General features: G+C 38.5%; 1 protein-coding gene across 1 annotated transcript; it reads right to left on the reverse strand.

Annotated features, from left to right (window-relative positions):
- Positions 1-1365: 1365 nt before the first annotated feature.
- Positions 1366-12343, reverse strand: LOC131792377 (protein C-ets-2). Its single transcript, XM_059109749.2, has 4 exons — positions 12189-12343; positions 7355-7581; positions 3939-4084; positions 1366-2511 (listed from the first exon to the last, which is right to left on the reverse strand). The coding sequence occupies exons 2-4, from the start codon at positions 7522-7524 to the stop codon at positions 2288-2290; spliced, it is 540 nt and encodes a 179-aa protein (XP_058965732.1). The 5' UTR covers positions 7525-7581; positions 12189-12343; the 3' UTR covers positions 1366-2287.
- Positions 12344-16908: the final 4565 nt, after the last annotated feature.

Genomic DNA, 16908 nt, shown 5'->3' on the forward strand with positions numbered 1-16908 from the left:
AAAAATCTGAGTCCTCATGACGAATCGAACGTCGCACCATTGAGCCACAGAGACACCACTACGAGCTCCGTTATTACAAATCCCATATTTGTCCAGCATACAGCAACGATAAGCAATGTCGAAAAGAGTCATATATATGAACAGAATAAGACAGAGACAAGAAAAAATAAAAATCATTCTCTATCACTTTGCGGAGCTCAAACTTTACCATCCTTCTTATTTGAAAGTTCGAAGTTCCCAGTCAGTCCCAGAAAGAGCGATGCGCTGCCTTAACCCACGACCATTTCAAGAAACATTCATTAATTCAGGATTACTTATGTCTAAGACGACGAGCTATTGCACCTTAGTCCTAGGCTGAAGAGCAGGCGCCATTTTCAGGCGATCATATGAGGCTGAGAGGAAAGCACTAGAGGGGGTTTGAAGAGAGGCGAGACTTAAGCAAGTCGGGAGGAGCGCTATAAAAAAACAAAATATATCCGATTGTAGGCGTCTCGCCTTGCGCTCGCCTGAAATACGAAAAAAATAAAATTGGCGCCTGTTCCGGCACAGGATAGTACGACGTTGACCTCAGGAGCCACGTCTAGTATATTTAGACTGATAAAGAAGCGTCGTCTGTGCTCTGATCTGCTGTAAATCACGCAGGAAGCGTCTAGAGATCGAATCGGTTTGATTGAAGTAAAAATGGTTAAGTCGACTGTATGCCCCAGTCTGTATTGATACCCAGTTTTCTAGAGGTTAATCCTTAATCTTCCATGACTTATGGATTTTCAGTTCCATGTCAAATGAGGTGAAGGGCGAGGAGCGGTCAATGGTATCGTTTACAGAATATTGAAAAGCCGTTGTTGGTATTTGCTTCGTGTACATGAAGCTCACTGGAAACAATGACGGCTAAGTCACTATTGCAAATCATTAAATTTGTATGTTCTTATCATTTGTCCATTCGATTTGCCTTTGCTCTTAGGTATGCCTCTAGAAAGTTTATTAGGTGTAGATCGCTTAAGTAATCATGCACCTCCTTAATAATTAAGCTTTTAACACCACTTAACTTTGACATTATCTCCTTGGCTCTAATGTTCCGCTTCCCCCTCTATTTCTCTTCAATTAGAACAAATACATGCTTGAAAAAATCTTTCCATCGGGCTATGCGTCAGTTGGATGTAGTAATAGAGCTGATTGTCGTGGGTGGATTAGCACTAATTTTTAAATCTTAACTGCGCCAAAGGTCTCGACTATCATGCGCGCGCGCCAGTTTGCCGAATAAAGTCTACGAGATATTGAAATAATTCTGTGACCCCAGAGATAGGCTATCTTGCGAGTGAACTAAAAATCACCAGATATGCGAAGAGAAATGAATCGTAACCGATATAGAGACACCAAAATTTATTTGAAATGACGCCAACGGCTCTTTTATGTCACCGCCATTGCATGAATTTGGGCACTATGAAAAGTGAGAGTCGTTGGCGGTTTTTTCTTTCAGACTTCATTAAGCCATTACGGAATTCATCACAAAAAGCCGAAACATCAGCTCGTTAAAATGAGCGTATTTGCGGAAATATGTGTCCAAAGTCGGTTTTCCAGACATTACAAAATACAAAATAATATTTCGACAAGGAATGTGGAATATATTGCACCGCACAAACTCCAATGAATAATAAATCTCTTGTTAAATGTTTATTGATTCATGATAGAAACATGACTGTAAAAATGTATTACGTCTGTGATGACTTGAAATATAAACTTAGTTGTACGTCTTGAATATTTCATAAAAATAAAGCATCTTTGTAAACTATTTACAAGAAACGAATCATACTTTCATTCATTTCAAATAATTTGCTATGAGCTTTCTTTCTCCTACAAATAACACTAGCTTTATTAACTCGAGTAACAAGCCTACTCAAAAATAATTATTTTGCTTCTTTTTTTTTCTTTAAATCGTTACCTATCGCATTAATTATCGTTCCTCCCACTTCCTGAGGAAGCCGAAAGAAAAAACAGCAACCAATTCCGAAAAAACAGTCCTCAATCTAAACTCTAAGTGGCAACGAAAGTTCCAAAGTCATCGATGTGCAGAAAAACACAAATAAACTGCAATCTTTTCGCGCGATATTTTTTAACGACGTTCTTGACTAGCTTTTCTTGCAAGGCACTGGTTTCATTTCGTCTCAGTCCTCTTTAGACAACCCGTTTACACTTTATCTAAATTCTGCTCAGCCTATCTTAGTTCCAAACTCCAATCCAAAGCCGTCTTACATCACGTTTAGTCACAGATCTAGCAGGTAGTACGCGGTTAATTCTGCAAAGCCACAGCGTTTCGAAGTCTCCTCTGGAAGTCTTGATACAAGATATTTCCTCCCTCGGGAACTCTGTACAGAAACATATCCATTGTCATGAGACATAGAGCTTTACCGTTCATTTGGAATCGCTCGGGATTAATGCTTCCAAGATGAAACATTTCAGAAGTCCATTGGAGCCAGCGTGTTACATCTTCGCGACTCCACCTTCTTGGATCAACTGAAATAAAAAGAAAACAAAAGGATAAACATTAAATTGAAATATTCAAGACTAAATAAAGAAATGAATAGGAAAAAAAGATAGAATACAAAAATTAATAAATAAATAGACATGTACGAGTTAAATACATAGAAAAGTGGGGAAAGAGTGAGAAAATGAGGGAAAAGAGACGGAAGCGTTGCAAACCCATTCTGCTATGAATTTCAAATCTCTTCTAGCATGTTCATATCAATACCAGAAGCATCTAGTTCAACACAGGAGGTTTAAATAGGACCCTGAAACACTGGATATCTATCTTTTTTTAAATCTCCGACTTTAGCAACATTTACAGGCGACAATTAAGACAAGCTCTATTTCGTAACATCCAACTCTGTTCATGTAAGAATACCGGTTGTAGCTTCACATCAGGTCACAGAAGTCACCTTTGGCAAAATACATGAAAGAACATCACACTAAGGATTTTTACCCAATGTGTAAGTTGGAAAATTACAAACGGAGGATTGAACAAGTTTACCTATCTCAATAAACGCACTATAAAAGCCCACGATGACTCAGTTTTCATACAGCCCCTTAATAATGATGAAATTAATTTTCAATTATCTACGACTGAGCAAGAATCATTAGGAAAAAAAAAACAACAACGACAGAAAAAAAAAACACTCGTGCCCAAATTATATCTAAAGTATTTCGTCATACTCTCTTCTCAGGGGAAAATTACAACCAACAAAAATCTATTTTCGATACGGAACTTTTAATGCGTTGCGGAATTGCGTAAATGCTAAAGGACCATTCGATTTCCCTGTTGCAACAGTTGACGTTTTGGTTTTATTCATTTCTATTTATAATAATATTCATGAAAATAGATGGCTCAGTCTAAGCATGACGTTAGCTTTGAGGCAACCAATTGTTTGGTTAACAAGGCAACCGACACAATTGAATAATCCCTGAATGCTGTCACGTTCCATTTTGCTTAAATCATTCTTCTTACAATCGCCGTTGGTTTTTTTGGTTTTTGTACATGGATAGATTGTCTTAATTTTCATTCTTACGACATTTGAGGGAATCAAAATTTTCGTCCTCAATCAGTCATGAAACATGTAAATATACGATGAATAACAACTACATGAAGACTGCCTCAAATCCCTGCTGAGTGGTAGAATTGTACAATTATGAACTATATTGGCTAAAGGCAAAACCGAGAAACTGAATTAATTGCTATCGCCTTAAGATTTTTTAACGCTTTAGTTAAAATTTTTGCATTAACTGTGAACAAGAGATATTTGGTATCCTGAGTTAAAAGTTGATTTAGGGATTCCAACGAAAGTACAAAACCTGCGTTCATTCTAACTGCTGTAAACATCATACTTAAACTCGCTTCGAAAAGAGTTTTTCGGTTCAGTCCATAACTATCGACCCTTATTACCTACCTTCGCTTAAAGGTTCCTCCGGGAACGCCATCTCGTACTTTTCTTGCTTCACTCTCGCCATGCTGGGTTGCATTTTATCGATGAATCGTGCGTGCTGAAAAACACTTGGTCTCAAAGGAACGGGATAAGCTAAAGCTGGATCCAACCTAGGAAAAACGCAAGCCATGAATTTCTCTGGAAATCTTCTTGAATTCCTCGCTGAGGTTTCACTTCTGCCACGACACGTACAACTATGAAATAGCGTGATGTTCGGCTTATAAGTTATTTGATGTAATCGGAAGAGTTCAATTGCTCATTTCCTGTTGAGCTTGTTTGTATTCTTTGCACGAATCGTGCCTACAAATATTTCGGAAGTTGTCACGGCTTCTTCTGGAATTCATCCATTAAAGCTCATACTTCTACAGTATGATATACAAGTAAAAAAATCCCCTAAGTTCTTGATTTCTTTGTTGGACAAAGAGTTTTGAGCGAGAAGGAACTACTTTCGCTTATTTTCATTCAGTCACACCTCAATAACGCCCACAGAAAAACATGGGGAAATTTCTGGATAAAATTTGGCAAAAAATAAATCAATTTTTAAACCCATGAAGCAATATTTGTAAATATATATATATATATTTATAGACTGACCATTAACAACCTCGGAATTCCGGAATTACCCCAAACGGACGGAACTATGTAATATTTTTGGCCCTTAAAAGGAGTAGAACTACGAACTAGTATACCTCGGAAGTGGCATTCTGTCAGAGGTTGAGAAAAAATGATCCTTCCAAGCGCACAAACTCGCTTATTGACAATCAGCTGGTTTATCAACCCCGGCTTGTTTCAAATGATGAAGAAAACAAATGTGCACCAAAATCGCTTTAAGCCCGTTTCAACAGGAATGTGTCACGTAATTGAAGCTTTTCTGACGTAAAATATCCTTATAATGCTAAGAGGGTTACTGGAATCCACTCGCAAATAAATGAGAAATGTTATGTGTAAGCTTCTTTGGAAAGCTCACTTTGAACAATACAGAGAGAGAGCATTAAAAATCTTCTTTGAATATCGACAAAAATATTGTGCGATTAGACTAAGTTTTTTTCTCCAAAAAGCATTGCTAATAGAGGGATACTTTTTTTTATACGTGACTTGGCACGACTCCCACAATGACCGTGCAAATAGGTAAGTATTTTATTTTGTTTTGCACCCCATGAACAAACATGGAACTCGAGGGCAACCATGCTCAAAATATTCAAGACGTGATGAAATGCAAAGGTGATACAGGAAAGGATAATGTTATTAAGAAATTAGCAAAAACAAAAGCTTGTTCCTATTGTGGTTCCCATTGCGTAACGGGTGAGATGGAAGTTAAAACATTACGTGCCTATGAACTGCAAGCTTTAATTTATAGGTGTAAATGAGATAATATTCCAAACTCTGCCTGATCTGTGCATTCCTACAACACTCTCGGCTTGAAGTAAACCTAATCGTTGCGACCTCTGAGTAATCTTACTACAAAACCTGTATATGCTATTTTTAACATAGTCATTTTTTTTAAGTTTAAGTAGATGTGTTTGATGAGAAAATCTTTCAAGTTTTCTTGTTTAAAAGAGGCAAAATATTGGTTCAAATACTTTGTAGCTTCAAATGCAGTTCATTTTGCAAATGTTTTTGATTTGAACGAAAACGAATTCCGTACGCTGCGTTGAAAACACAGCGAGCAAAGCCAACTGAGGTCTAATTCAAAGGTTTTTTTAATCTCAATTTTCTATTAATTTTTGTAAAGTGAAAACTTGAAAAGGCTCAACTTTGATAAAAAGAATTCTCAAGATTCAGTAAGAGGCTTCTTGAAGGGTCTTCCGGTGCTTTTGATAGCATACCTTTTTATCAGTAATTAACATGTCTCACTCTCAGAGCATATTGCCCATTTCTGTCAGGAAAATTCGATACCTGATAGATTACATGTTGTTTTCAAACTTCGAAGTGCACTCCCGACCCAACCCACACCCGTTTTAAGCATTCCTCAAATTCTTTACGTCTTTCCTTGCCTCATTACAAGATTTTCCAATTTCTTTTCCAGCTCGTTAATTTCTTTATTTCGTCCGTACAAAAACCCCGGCAATTAGCAGTAAAAAGTCTGACGGACTTGAAAACATGTCATTTCGATTGCAATAAAGATATTTCAATTTCCACGAAAAACCCAAAAAACTTCCCCTTTTGAGACCTTAGGATAATGCCTGCTTACAGCCAAAACAAAAGTTGCAGCTTAGTCATTTTCTCCTTCTTTGTTTTCTTTCTTACAACCGGAAAACCATATCAGAAAAACGTAATATTGTAATTTAGGACACCTTTACGTATTTCCAAACAGGAAATTCGTAGACCCTTCCTCTTAGACACTCTCTTGACTTTTTCGGAACATGCAGTATTTGTTATTATTATTTTTCACTCATTTTCAAAAAGGCAAATGGTGCAACGGTACTTTCAAGCTGAAAGCTAAAACATTGTTAAACAGTCAAATTTTTCTGCAACGGAAGGTCCTGGGTTTGATTTTCTACGAGTAGTTCGGTGTCTGCTGAAGAATCATTTAAAATCGGTTCAAATAATTTTCCAGTTGACTAATATCGGCTAATGAACGAAGTAAGGCGAACAAAATATTTCAACGTCAAACTATTCGAACAATACACAACCTGGCCCTTCGAAAGTGAAATGAAAGAAAAAAAGTCGCACTCTACAGCAGATTTAAATTCTAAGCAGATATTCTCTCTATTGGATTTGACTTATTTTTGAAAGCGGATTTCTCGGTTTATCACGGCCAGTTTAAAAATAAAATGAACAAATAATTAGTAATGGGTGAAATGCAAGAGTGATTTTATAGAGAAGTCGTTTGGTTAAACATCGGCCCTACTCAGTGAACTTACCTTAAAAGATTTTTGAAGAAATTTAGCCCAGGAAAATCGTGTGTAACAAAGGGAAGTTCCTGGAAAGATCGCGTAGATTCGCTGACGAATGGATTATCTCGTTCTCGAAGTAGTGATCTAAGTGACTGTTTAAAGCGTCGGTGCTAGCGGTTCTTCTCCTAGCCTCAAACCGGTGATAATAACAGATACAACATAAACCTTTCGAATCAAAAACGCAAACCTAGGAAATGACCACGCTCGTTGAACGGATTTCGAAAAAACGCAAGAAAGCAGTGGAGCGGAAGCAGTGGTCTGACATGGAGGCTAAATTTGGCCACAAAGCTGACATTTGAACAATTATTTTTAAGAATCGCTTTGACGGTTTCGAATGAGTTTCGCGATGGACGCACGTATTATACATAATCTAAATCGCGGGGAAATATATATTAAATTTAAAACAGCCATTTGAAATAATGATGAGGTAGGCTTCTGAACATAGGACCATTCGGGCAAAAATAAAATGTAAAAAAAAATTACCTGGAGTTTGATTTGTTGTGCTCACTTGCATCGATTTGGTACGGGTACATCTCTGTTCGTGGGTTGTATGGCCAAACGCGGGGTTCGTGAGTGAGTGGCAGACCCTCTAACCTGGATCTGTTCTCTGCGCAGTTTATAGAAGTCTGTTGACTATCTCTAGAGGAGTACATGCTACCGGCTCTCTACGCTCGTAGTGCTTGATATTTCCGCTCTACGCCCACGAAATGCTGTAACCACAAGATACAAAAATGAAAGGAGACAGGAATTAGCAACGGCTATTGTGGGGTGCTTTGATCTCACAGTGACCTCTTCACCACAGACCGGAAATTACGCGGCGGGAAAATTGTCCACTTTGTCACCTCGGTCAAAGTTGCAAAATCAGCGCTGTCGGCTTGTCTTTGGATGTGAAACAAAGCCATCTGCGTTGGAATATTGAATTGGTCCATACTAGAAACAAGCAATGGTTTAAACTTGTTCACTAAAATGAGTTTAAGCGAAAATTCCTGCACGTGACGCTGTATCACCGCAAGCTTGCGGAAATTAACCGGAAACGGAAACATGACGTTATCTGTTATTGGCGGCCGGAAATGGGAACAAAGAGCATCACTCGACATTACGGCGTGGGTTCGCATTCTGTTGACAAAAGACACAAAAGGCGCTTTCAAAGCTGCAAACAATTCTGTATTTAGTGACAGAAGCTCAGCGAACCTTCTCTCTTTACATAAACGCTGTTAAATACGACAAGAATGAAAAATTAATTAATCATAGTGTTATCTCTGGAAATTACTGATTTCCGGCGCGCGACAATAACGGCCAATGACAATGCCAAAATTACACTGTGGTTTTGTACCGGAAATTCCTTCGGCGTATGGTTTTTTCCCGGGGGACTGATTGTTTTTCAAAAAACGCTTCTTTGCAGAGTATCTGCATAATCTCCTGAGTAAAGGGATCTTAAATCTTGACTGACAGATTTCTAATGATCCCAGGTTTAAAATTGGCGATTCCCGCGAGTTCGATTTGTTGAGCTCCGAATTTGTTTGTTTCTGCCGAGTGTCAAATATATCTGTACTCCCTTTTCTTGCGAGATCAAATTAAAGCTTGAGTAATCTAAACAAAAATATCTTTTAGAGTCAGATGACAGTATCAACGACTTATAGATGGCTATTTTTTGCTTCTCGGCATTTCGAGATTTCATCTTAAAAGGCCACTCGACACTTGTGTTAGCCTCTTCCTGTTAATTTTCCTTGCGGTTCCTGTGGAAAGGGCAGCTGCCCTGGAATTAAAGAATGACAAATGAATTCTTGAAAACGTCCTGTCGCCCGTCAAAATTCCTTCCTTTGCGCAGTCCTAATTTGTACTTTATTTGCATAGTGTTTTGGGGTTTAGCATTACCCAAATAAATATTTGCGAATGTTTGTTGGGATTCGCATATTTTGCGCTCTTCACTTCATTTATCATAAGAAAAGAAAACTTCCTATTCAACTTACAATATTTCGGAACCGCAGGACAAAACAACTACCAAAACTCTCTATATTTAGATTACGCACAGAGAAGATTAACCATCGATTATGAATTTTTTTTGTCAGGGCTCCCGATGTGATTATCAGACTACATGTGGACAATTATTCCACAGTAAGCTCGCACTAAGGGACCAGGTGTGCATTTGCTTTTCATACCTTTCAGTCTTGAAAGGGGAATACGCTTTTAGCTCAGCGATTATTTTCTGCCAAAGAAGGTCAAAGACCAAAAAAATTTTGAAATTCGTTTTGTTTAAGAAATAGTTTTTCAAATGAACGTCCCTTGTTCCATTTTTTCTTTCAAACTGATTGGTTCAGTCCTTAAAAAATTCTATATAAGGTATATAGGTATCTTCGGTTTTCTTTGTTGTAAACAGGGTCTCGCCTTCAAGTCCTCAGTGACAAAAGGACACTAAAAATATTGAATGATTCCCCCTCCCTCCCCTCCCCCACAACGATTGATATTAGAGTGTGTCTTAAGTTAAAATATTTCTGGTGAATCTAAAAGGCGCTCAGTTCGCACACGACGCTTTCATAGGGCGAACGCCTAACAAATGAAAGAAGAATATAGGAAGGGGGCTTTATTTTTTAGTTATTTCTTCGGCACTATCGTCTTTCACTTTAGATCACCCGAAGCTAAGGAACAGACACCAAAAAAAACAAAAGAAAAGAAAAAAAAACACCGAAACAAAAAACGATACAATTTAGTGAAAAGGACAATCCATTCTCATCGATGGGTCGCCGAGCGCTTGCAATTTTTAAATGAACCATAAGCGCACCACTCTCGCTAAATCTGACAACTGGAAAAGAAACGTCGTCTAGCCTTTCAAGTTGACTGTAATACTTTGTATGATCGCAAAGTCTGCACATGTTTGCTTGGGAACACCTTGACAATATTTTCTATAGTGTCAAACCAAAGCGGAAACCATTAATACCAGGCGGATGTTTGAAAATCACGCTACACACAAGGTCACTGTAGGAGGTAAGTCTAGACTCCTTACACCTATCTGCAACTTCAAAAAACAACCTACCCTCTCGAAACAAAATCAAGGGCATATTTCAGCGCAGTGACGATTTCTGCAAAGCAGGTAAAGAAATTTGAGGGTGTTTATTTCAAGTGTGGAGTGTACTTCCCGGAAAACAGGTCGAGAGGACAGAGAATTGCTTGGCCCGACGGCGATGGAGTGTTTCTGACTGGAACGAATTTCGGTTAGTCGGGGAAATCATACGTTTATATCGGCTTTCTGATGACACGCCAACTTTGCGTTCAAACTGGAGTCTCACGCAGAGATGAAATCATACGATCGCGACAAACAAATTTTTATCGCACCAAGGGTAAACACATGACACACCTGTAGATGGGCGTATTCACACTAACGAGATCTAGGATTGAAACATGCAACGAGTTTATTCTGAGTTCTGAAAGTGAAGACTGCCATGTCAAAGATACGAACTAACTCTCATCGTACATTGCAGACTATAAATATCATTAACTGTTTTCACCCTCCCACGCCCAGGAATGACCAAGACATGATTTCTCTTTCCAATATCGATACAATATCAAGCCGTAAGGTGAAGAGAATCATAAGGAAATATAACGCTTGGGGTATTATTATGAGATCCAAGGCCAAATGCTCGAAACTAACGTTGCATGAGGCAGACAGTAAGGAGAGTTACTATTTGGATCTTGAGTGTGAAATAGGACAGAATGGAACGTACATCTTACTCGGTTGCCATTCACGAATGTGCAAAAATTTTTTCATGACTTTTTCCTAATAATGAGCTACTTTTAAACAGGAGCAAAGCATTTTAATCACCAGCTGGGCTGTTTGTTTGTGATTATACCACCTCTGTTCAGTCTAGAACGTTCTTAGTTTTTTTTTTTTATGACACGGACGAGATAGGGAAGTATCGTTATAATGAGGTTGACTAACTCCCATTTAGCATTATGGGTCGACTGGTTTTAGCGCCACACTGGACAAGCCATCTTTAAAAGCTTTCCGAATTTTTTTTAAATCCTCTTTAGTTACGCAATTGACAGCATGGTCCTCCATTTATTGCAACAGAAAACAAACAAACAAACAAACAGCCAAGAGGTTAACTAAAAAAGGAAAAACAGAACAGTTCCATTTCTGCATCAAGCAAGTCAAAAGAAGACGGAACCAAACATTTTTCTTTTTTTCAGTGCGGTCACCGTGAATCATCAAAAACCATCGAACCCATCAACCAGATTAAAACGGAGCCTTTTTTGCAATTAGGAATTACATTTGTTTTGTTTTCCTTTTTATCAAACCGGAGAAAAGAACATGACCAGTTCATTCAATTGAAATGTAACATTTCCTTTTATGTGGATGGGCCTACGACTCCAACTTCCCCTTCTTACTTACTTGCCCGGAGAAACCCCATCTAAACAAAAGCTCCTACATTAACTTCAGTTAAAAGAGAGTCTCCACTTGGGCGGTGCCAGATGCAAACGGTAAGATGACTTTCAAGAAAGAAACTAAGTCAAACACCCCTTTACATTCTCCTTCAGTCCGGATCTCAAGGTAAGGCATGCAATGGTAACAAGTAATTCACTTACAGTATAACTATGGGCATGTTAAGCGGTTTTAAGTTTGCAACTGCAAATGATAGTGAGCAATAAGAAGAGCTGCTCAGCGAAAGGTGGTACTTTCTAGCTGGTGGTTGGGACAGGCGGTATTCACAGACGGATTTCCGGGTCTTCACGCTATGGTTTTCATGCTGAAGGAAAGTTTTATATCTCCTTCACACGCTGAAAATACACGGAGGCTAAAATATTTTTGGTAAGACAACGGAGTAAAATTTTTTGCGCTTGCTTTCTCAAGATCGTGCGGGAATTCAAAGTACTTGGCTCGAATATATTCGATGTTTCTCGGTGTTTCTAACCGAAATTTCCGTTCAGTCACAAGAGCAAGTTCTTCCGTATGTAGCTGATATATGAGCACACGATCTTGTTACTCGTTTGAAAGAGCCGCCGTTGTATTTGAGCTAATTTGTGTCGTGGAGGGGAGATCGTACCATCTGCAACACCATAAACCACGACTATCAGAATTGTTCATTTCCTATTGTAAGGCATGCACGTTTTACGCGGTGCAAGTTACAAGACAGAATTCACATTTTACCAGTTGTGGTTTGCTTGTTAATACTCCATCGAAAATTACAAACAACTATGAAATTACAACCGAATGATTCATTGGGAAAGTTCAGCTTTAAAGAGTCTTAACTTTCAGTTGGAGTAGCTCTTAGGCTAGCCTGAAAAAGCTAGCAATCACAACGACATCATTGCTTAACCTTACCTGTAACAAGACAAGATCAGAATCCGCCTTCCTTTCTCTCAGCAGTCGGGTTTTCAAGCTAGTTTTTTTAATCCTCGATTCAGTCTCCAAGATTCACCGTTGAGCTGCTAATGTTAGAGTGCTTTCTATGAAAGGAGAGTGATGTATGAGCCTGCGTATGTGTAATCATCCGGTTAATCAGCATCGATCACCAAGGTTACCACAGGTTGTGTAGTACGACCGGCACGTACTAATACATTTTGTTTGGTTTTCCACAAGAACGTTTATTATTCAGAGCCTAAGATACGCCAGACTTGCAGGATTGAGCAAACACATTTTAACACTTCTATGCCTCCTTTGGGCACTGATATCATGCACTTTTCGACCTCCATGAAACATTTCTTTGTTCTCTTTTCACTGCCCCTCAAGTCTTTCCTTTGGACCGACATGACGTATTCATGAGTCACCTGACCGGTGATACGCAATTTAAAAGTGCGTCAACCAAGAGTTACTGAAGCGAATTTCCTTTCATAAAAATAGAAGCCCAAACAGGAAATTCGAGGTGAGCTATTGAATGTAACCTTCACATGTACATGTTAAAACGATCTAATGAATATTTCAAATTTAAATTTAGCTGAAGAGAACTTGCAATTTGTTTAGATAAGGGGCCTCCAGTGAATTTTGTTCCTAACTCGTCGGTGTAGCGTGATGTGAAAGCATTTTATGATCACAACCAGGGGACGAAAATCAGCTTGCGTGGAAGGCGTGGCTCCATGTTTTTTAAACAGAGTTGAAGTCCGTGACTTTGGGGAGTGACTCCGGTCGAATGAAAGCTTAGAGAAGAGAAGAAAGAGTACCACGAGTGAGAGAACACAAGCATGCTATGTTCAATAAATGTAGAGGACTACAGAAGTCTGAAAGATATTCCATGTCGCATATTTCAAGGTCATTGACACGCTTCTATTCCGCATTTTTCTCCCATTTTTTAATCCCTGAGAAATAGGTGTTAAGCGAAAAGCTCAAAGTAAAAATCAATGGTTTGGAATCAAAGCTTTACTACACCCTCACCCGCAATGAAAGAGTGAGAACAACGAGTTCATAGTCTTGTATAAACACTCGATTTAAATGTAACATTGTTACAGATTCTATCACAAAGGAGATTCTCATCTACACCTTTATAAGGTATGCACAAGAGCAGCTTACCAGTACGTCTTAGCTTTTATAAGTCCCCTACTTCCGAGAGATCTTAAATGCGAGCTAAACTGTGACGCGAAACCACCGTAATTTTATATCCTTCTCTCAGCTACTCTACAACTCTTTACGTTTAATAGAAAACTGTCGGAGAAATAAAAAAACACAGCCATATACTCACGCACACTCACAAGAGGAGTAGGAACCAGTAAAAAGACAGATCGAGAATGGTTACGGATCATGCAGGAGATTGATACGGATAATAAAGGAAGGGATTAGAAAACGCAGGTTAAGCGTTTTAAGATGCAAGTACCGTGGCTGAGATCCTCGTAATACACCCTTTAATTAAGGGCCAATACAGCGGCGACCCTTTCAAACGAGCAACAAGAACGTGCGCTCATATATCAGCCACATACGGAAGAACTTGCTCACGCGATTCAACGGAAATTTCGGTTACCTCACAAAACAAAACTTGGAAGTGTAAATCTTAAACCAAAATTGCCGAAAGAAAATACGCGCGTCGAAGGTCGAACTGCACTTGATCAAGGAATTATTCAATCGAACAATCGAATAATGGTCTTTCATTTATTTGGTGTTATTTTTAGTCAGAGCAAACTACTTTGGACCCAAGAAAAACCGCAATAAGATACGAGAAAGTGAGATATTGATTAGCGGTTGCATAATTGTTGCATTGATTTTCAAAGGAATGTCAATAATCTTTCTTTTTGAGCTGCCTAACGTTTCCACACATAACTCGATCTTTAGTCATCCATGAATCATTTTGTTGGCATGAAATTGAATATTAAATGTAAGGTTGTCAATTTTTCAATTTGACCTTAAATCCTGAAAAATAAGTGATTCTTGGCTAAAATCCGGCGGCTTCCTGTTTTGACGCGAAGTTCCTCGAAGGTCCTCTCTCACAGCCGGCCTGAAGGGTAATGGTTTAGTGAAAATATTTGACGCTAGCAGAAAAGTTATCGTTTTGAAATTCCAAAAACCGGCACAAATAAAAACGCTCGAGGAGGACGAACTTGAGAGCTGTGATTTCTGCTTGTCCGACGGTTTGACGCGAACGACGTGCTAAAGATTCGTTAGTGGTTGATAACACTGAATTTGCGAGCTCTTTTGCTTCAGTTCACTTGAGGAAGCAATGCGGAACTATTTTGAAGCGATGCATCTAAATTTTATTTCAAAATGACGATAAAGTTTAACGAACATTAAAAATAAACTCCAGCCTGGGGCGAAAGCAAAACCCTTAAAAAAAACCACCACAAGAGGTCTGAAGTTAAGCTTTATTTTTCGTCTCTCACTTGAATGGTAAAAGTGTGTCCTCTTCCATTTTCAGGGAATTAAAATACCAATATCCACAGCAGATATTTCTTGTACAAAAAAATGCCAAATGATGACAGAGTTTTAAAAATATGCAAAGTATTCTCGTTTTCAAGTTGTTGGCCTGCCGGAGTATGTCACCGTTGCTATTTTAAAAGGCAACTCCAAGATGAAATTTTACAACGGTCAAAAAAATTCCTAAGAAACTTGTCCATGTTTTCTAAACAGGTTCTATGGTGTATATTTGAAAACCAGATTCACAAACCGAAGTGTGAAGACCTATTGATTACAACCTCCGCGTAAGAGTTAGCCGCAACTGTGAAAATAGCTAAATAATACCCATAAAACTGATTTGATTTTTTTCAAACGGAAAGAAGTCGAATATAATTATACAATGAAAAAGAAAGTAACGGCCTTCCTGATTTAGATGATGAGGTTACAAGTATTTGGCAATGCAGTGTGCCTTTTATCTCTACGTAGATTTACGCTATTTGATGTCGGTTAGAACCGGCTTGGAGGTCTTTCAGTGGCGAGTACGTGCACTTTGCTTTTGACAAAGTATGAGCACATGGTCAAACTAGCTCTAAAATCCATCCAAACATGAACTGGTTTATTCGAAAGCGACATACTAACCTTGAATCAAACCTACTAATCCTACTGTTACTTGTTCGCAAAATTTAGTCATCAGCACGTTTCATGGCCGGGATGCAGTTCTCTACAAAGGGTTTGCTCGAAATCAAATATCGCGTTAGTAGCTTTCGAAAGTCGTCTATCGGTTCATGAGTATCACAAAATCCATTCAGAAGATGTTGCCAAAAACTTCATTGTCTGGGTTGCCTGTGGCATTTCCTTTTTTCATGAGCCATTACACGCATCAAATTCTGTGTTAGAAAAAGGAGAACGTGACTATCTTAAGGGCGGTGTCTGTTTGCTTTGTAATGAGTGCGGATATCCGCACGGGTGCCCAACCGGAATCTCTTGTCTGACATAAGAGTCATTTGTGCTATTAGCTTTGATGTACATCGATACAGGAGAGTAAAGGCTTCTATACGATATCTGAAAACAATAGTTATATCACGGATCTTAATCAACAAATCCAGTAAAATTTCGAAACACAATTCTGCTTTTGTTTAACGAATTGCAAGCTCCTTAAATTCCAACCGTGTAGAAGTAAAAAGTTAAATTCATTTACATTCGCGAATCAGGCCGATTGAAGAAGGAAGAGCTAACAGGTCGAAACAGGTATGACAGAATTAAGCATCTTCCGAGCTCCTGGCTCTCGCTAACATGAAATGAACTGCTCTTCATCTCGGAGACAAAAGTCAAGTACGCAATGAAACTTTGCACTCCCATCCAAGATCTAAATATAAATTGTCTGCATTATCTGCCATGAGGTTATTTCTTATCATTTGGCGTATGGTCGGTATTTTCCTTTTGTCTCATTCAACTTTCTGCGCAAACATGTCTTATTATTCTGAGAGGAAATTACTTCTTGGACACTGCTGGAAGCACGACGGTTATGGTTTCATGGATGTGGAAATGGGAAACATTTCTGTATCCTACATTAAAACGTAAAACGGCCCAAAAATTGGGAAGAGAGTTCTAAAGAAAACGTCTTGGAAGTGGTTGCTTGACAAAACAAGTCCGAGAATTCATAAACAGGAAATCAGAGATAATTGTATCAAGTACTTTGACCTGCTTTACGAACGAAAGAAACCCATTACGGACGAGGCATAACTAACAAAGGCGAGGTCATTAATCTTTCCTTTTGCTTTGGTCCAACACAAGAGGGTTTTAAGTCCTCCATATTTTTGTGAAAAAAAAAAAACATCAATAATTGGATCTCTGAAGTACTGATAAAGCACCTCTAACAGTGAACAACTGAAATTCGACCCAGCTTGAATGCATGATCCAAGGACATTCCGAGTCTTCTTTCTACACAGCACATTCTTTTCAAAAAATTACTAGAAATACAAAATAAATAATCAAAATACCTACAAGGACCAAAGATGTTTAAGGGGGAAAATGAATAAAATAGCCCTCCCAAAAATAAAAAGATGACCACGAAAAACTTGAATTAAATTTGACGACATGCTCTGAGATTGTAGCTATAGTAAGGTTTCATGGCCGAGAGATCAAATGCCACTAACATTCAATATCAATAAAACTACAGAGCCGTAGTAACGATGCAATTTTTTAAGTGCCGGGTTTTCCTTCGTCA

The sequence above is a fragment of the Pocillopora verrucosa genome, chromosome 6 (genome assembly GCF_036669915.1).
Source record: "Pocillopora verrucosa isolate sample1 chromosome 6, ASM3666991v2, whole genome shotgun sequence".
Classification (NCBI taxonomy): Eukaryota; Metazoa; Cnidaria; class Anthozoa; order Scleractinia; family Pocilloporidae; genus Pocillopora; species Pocillopora verrucosa.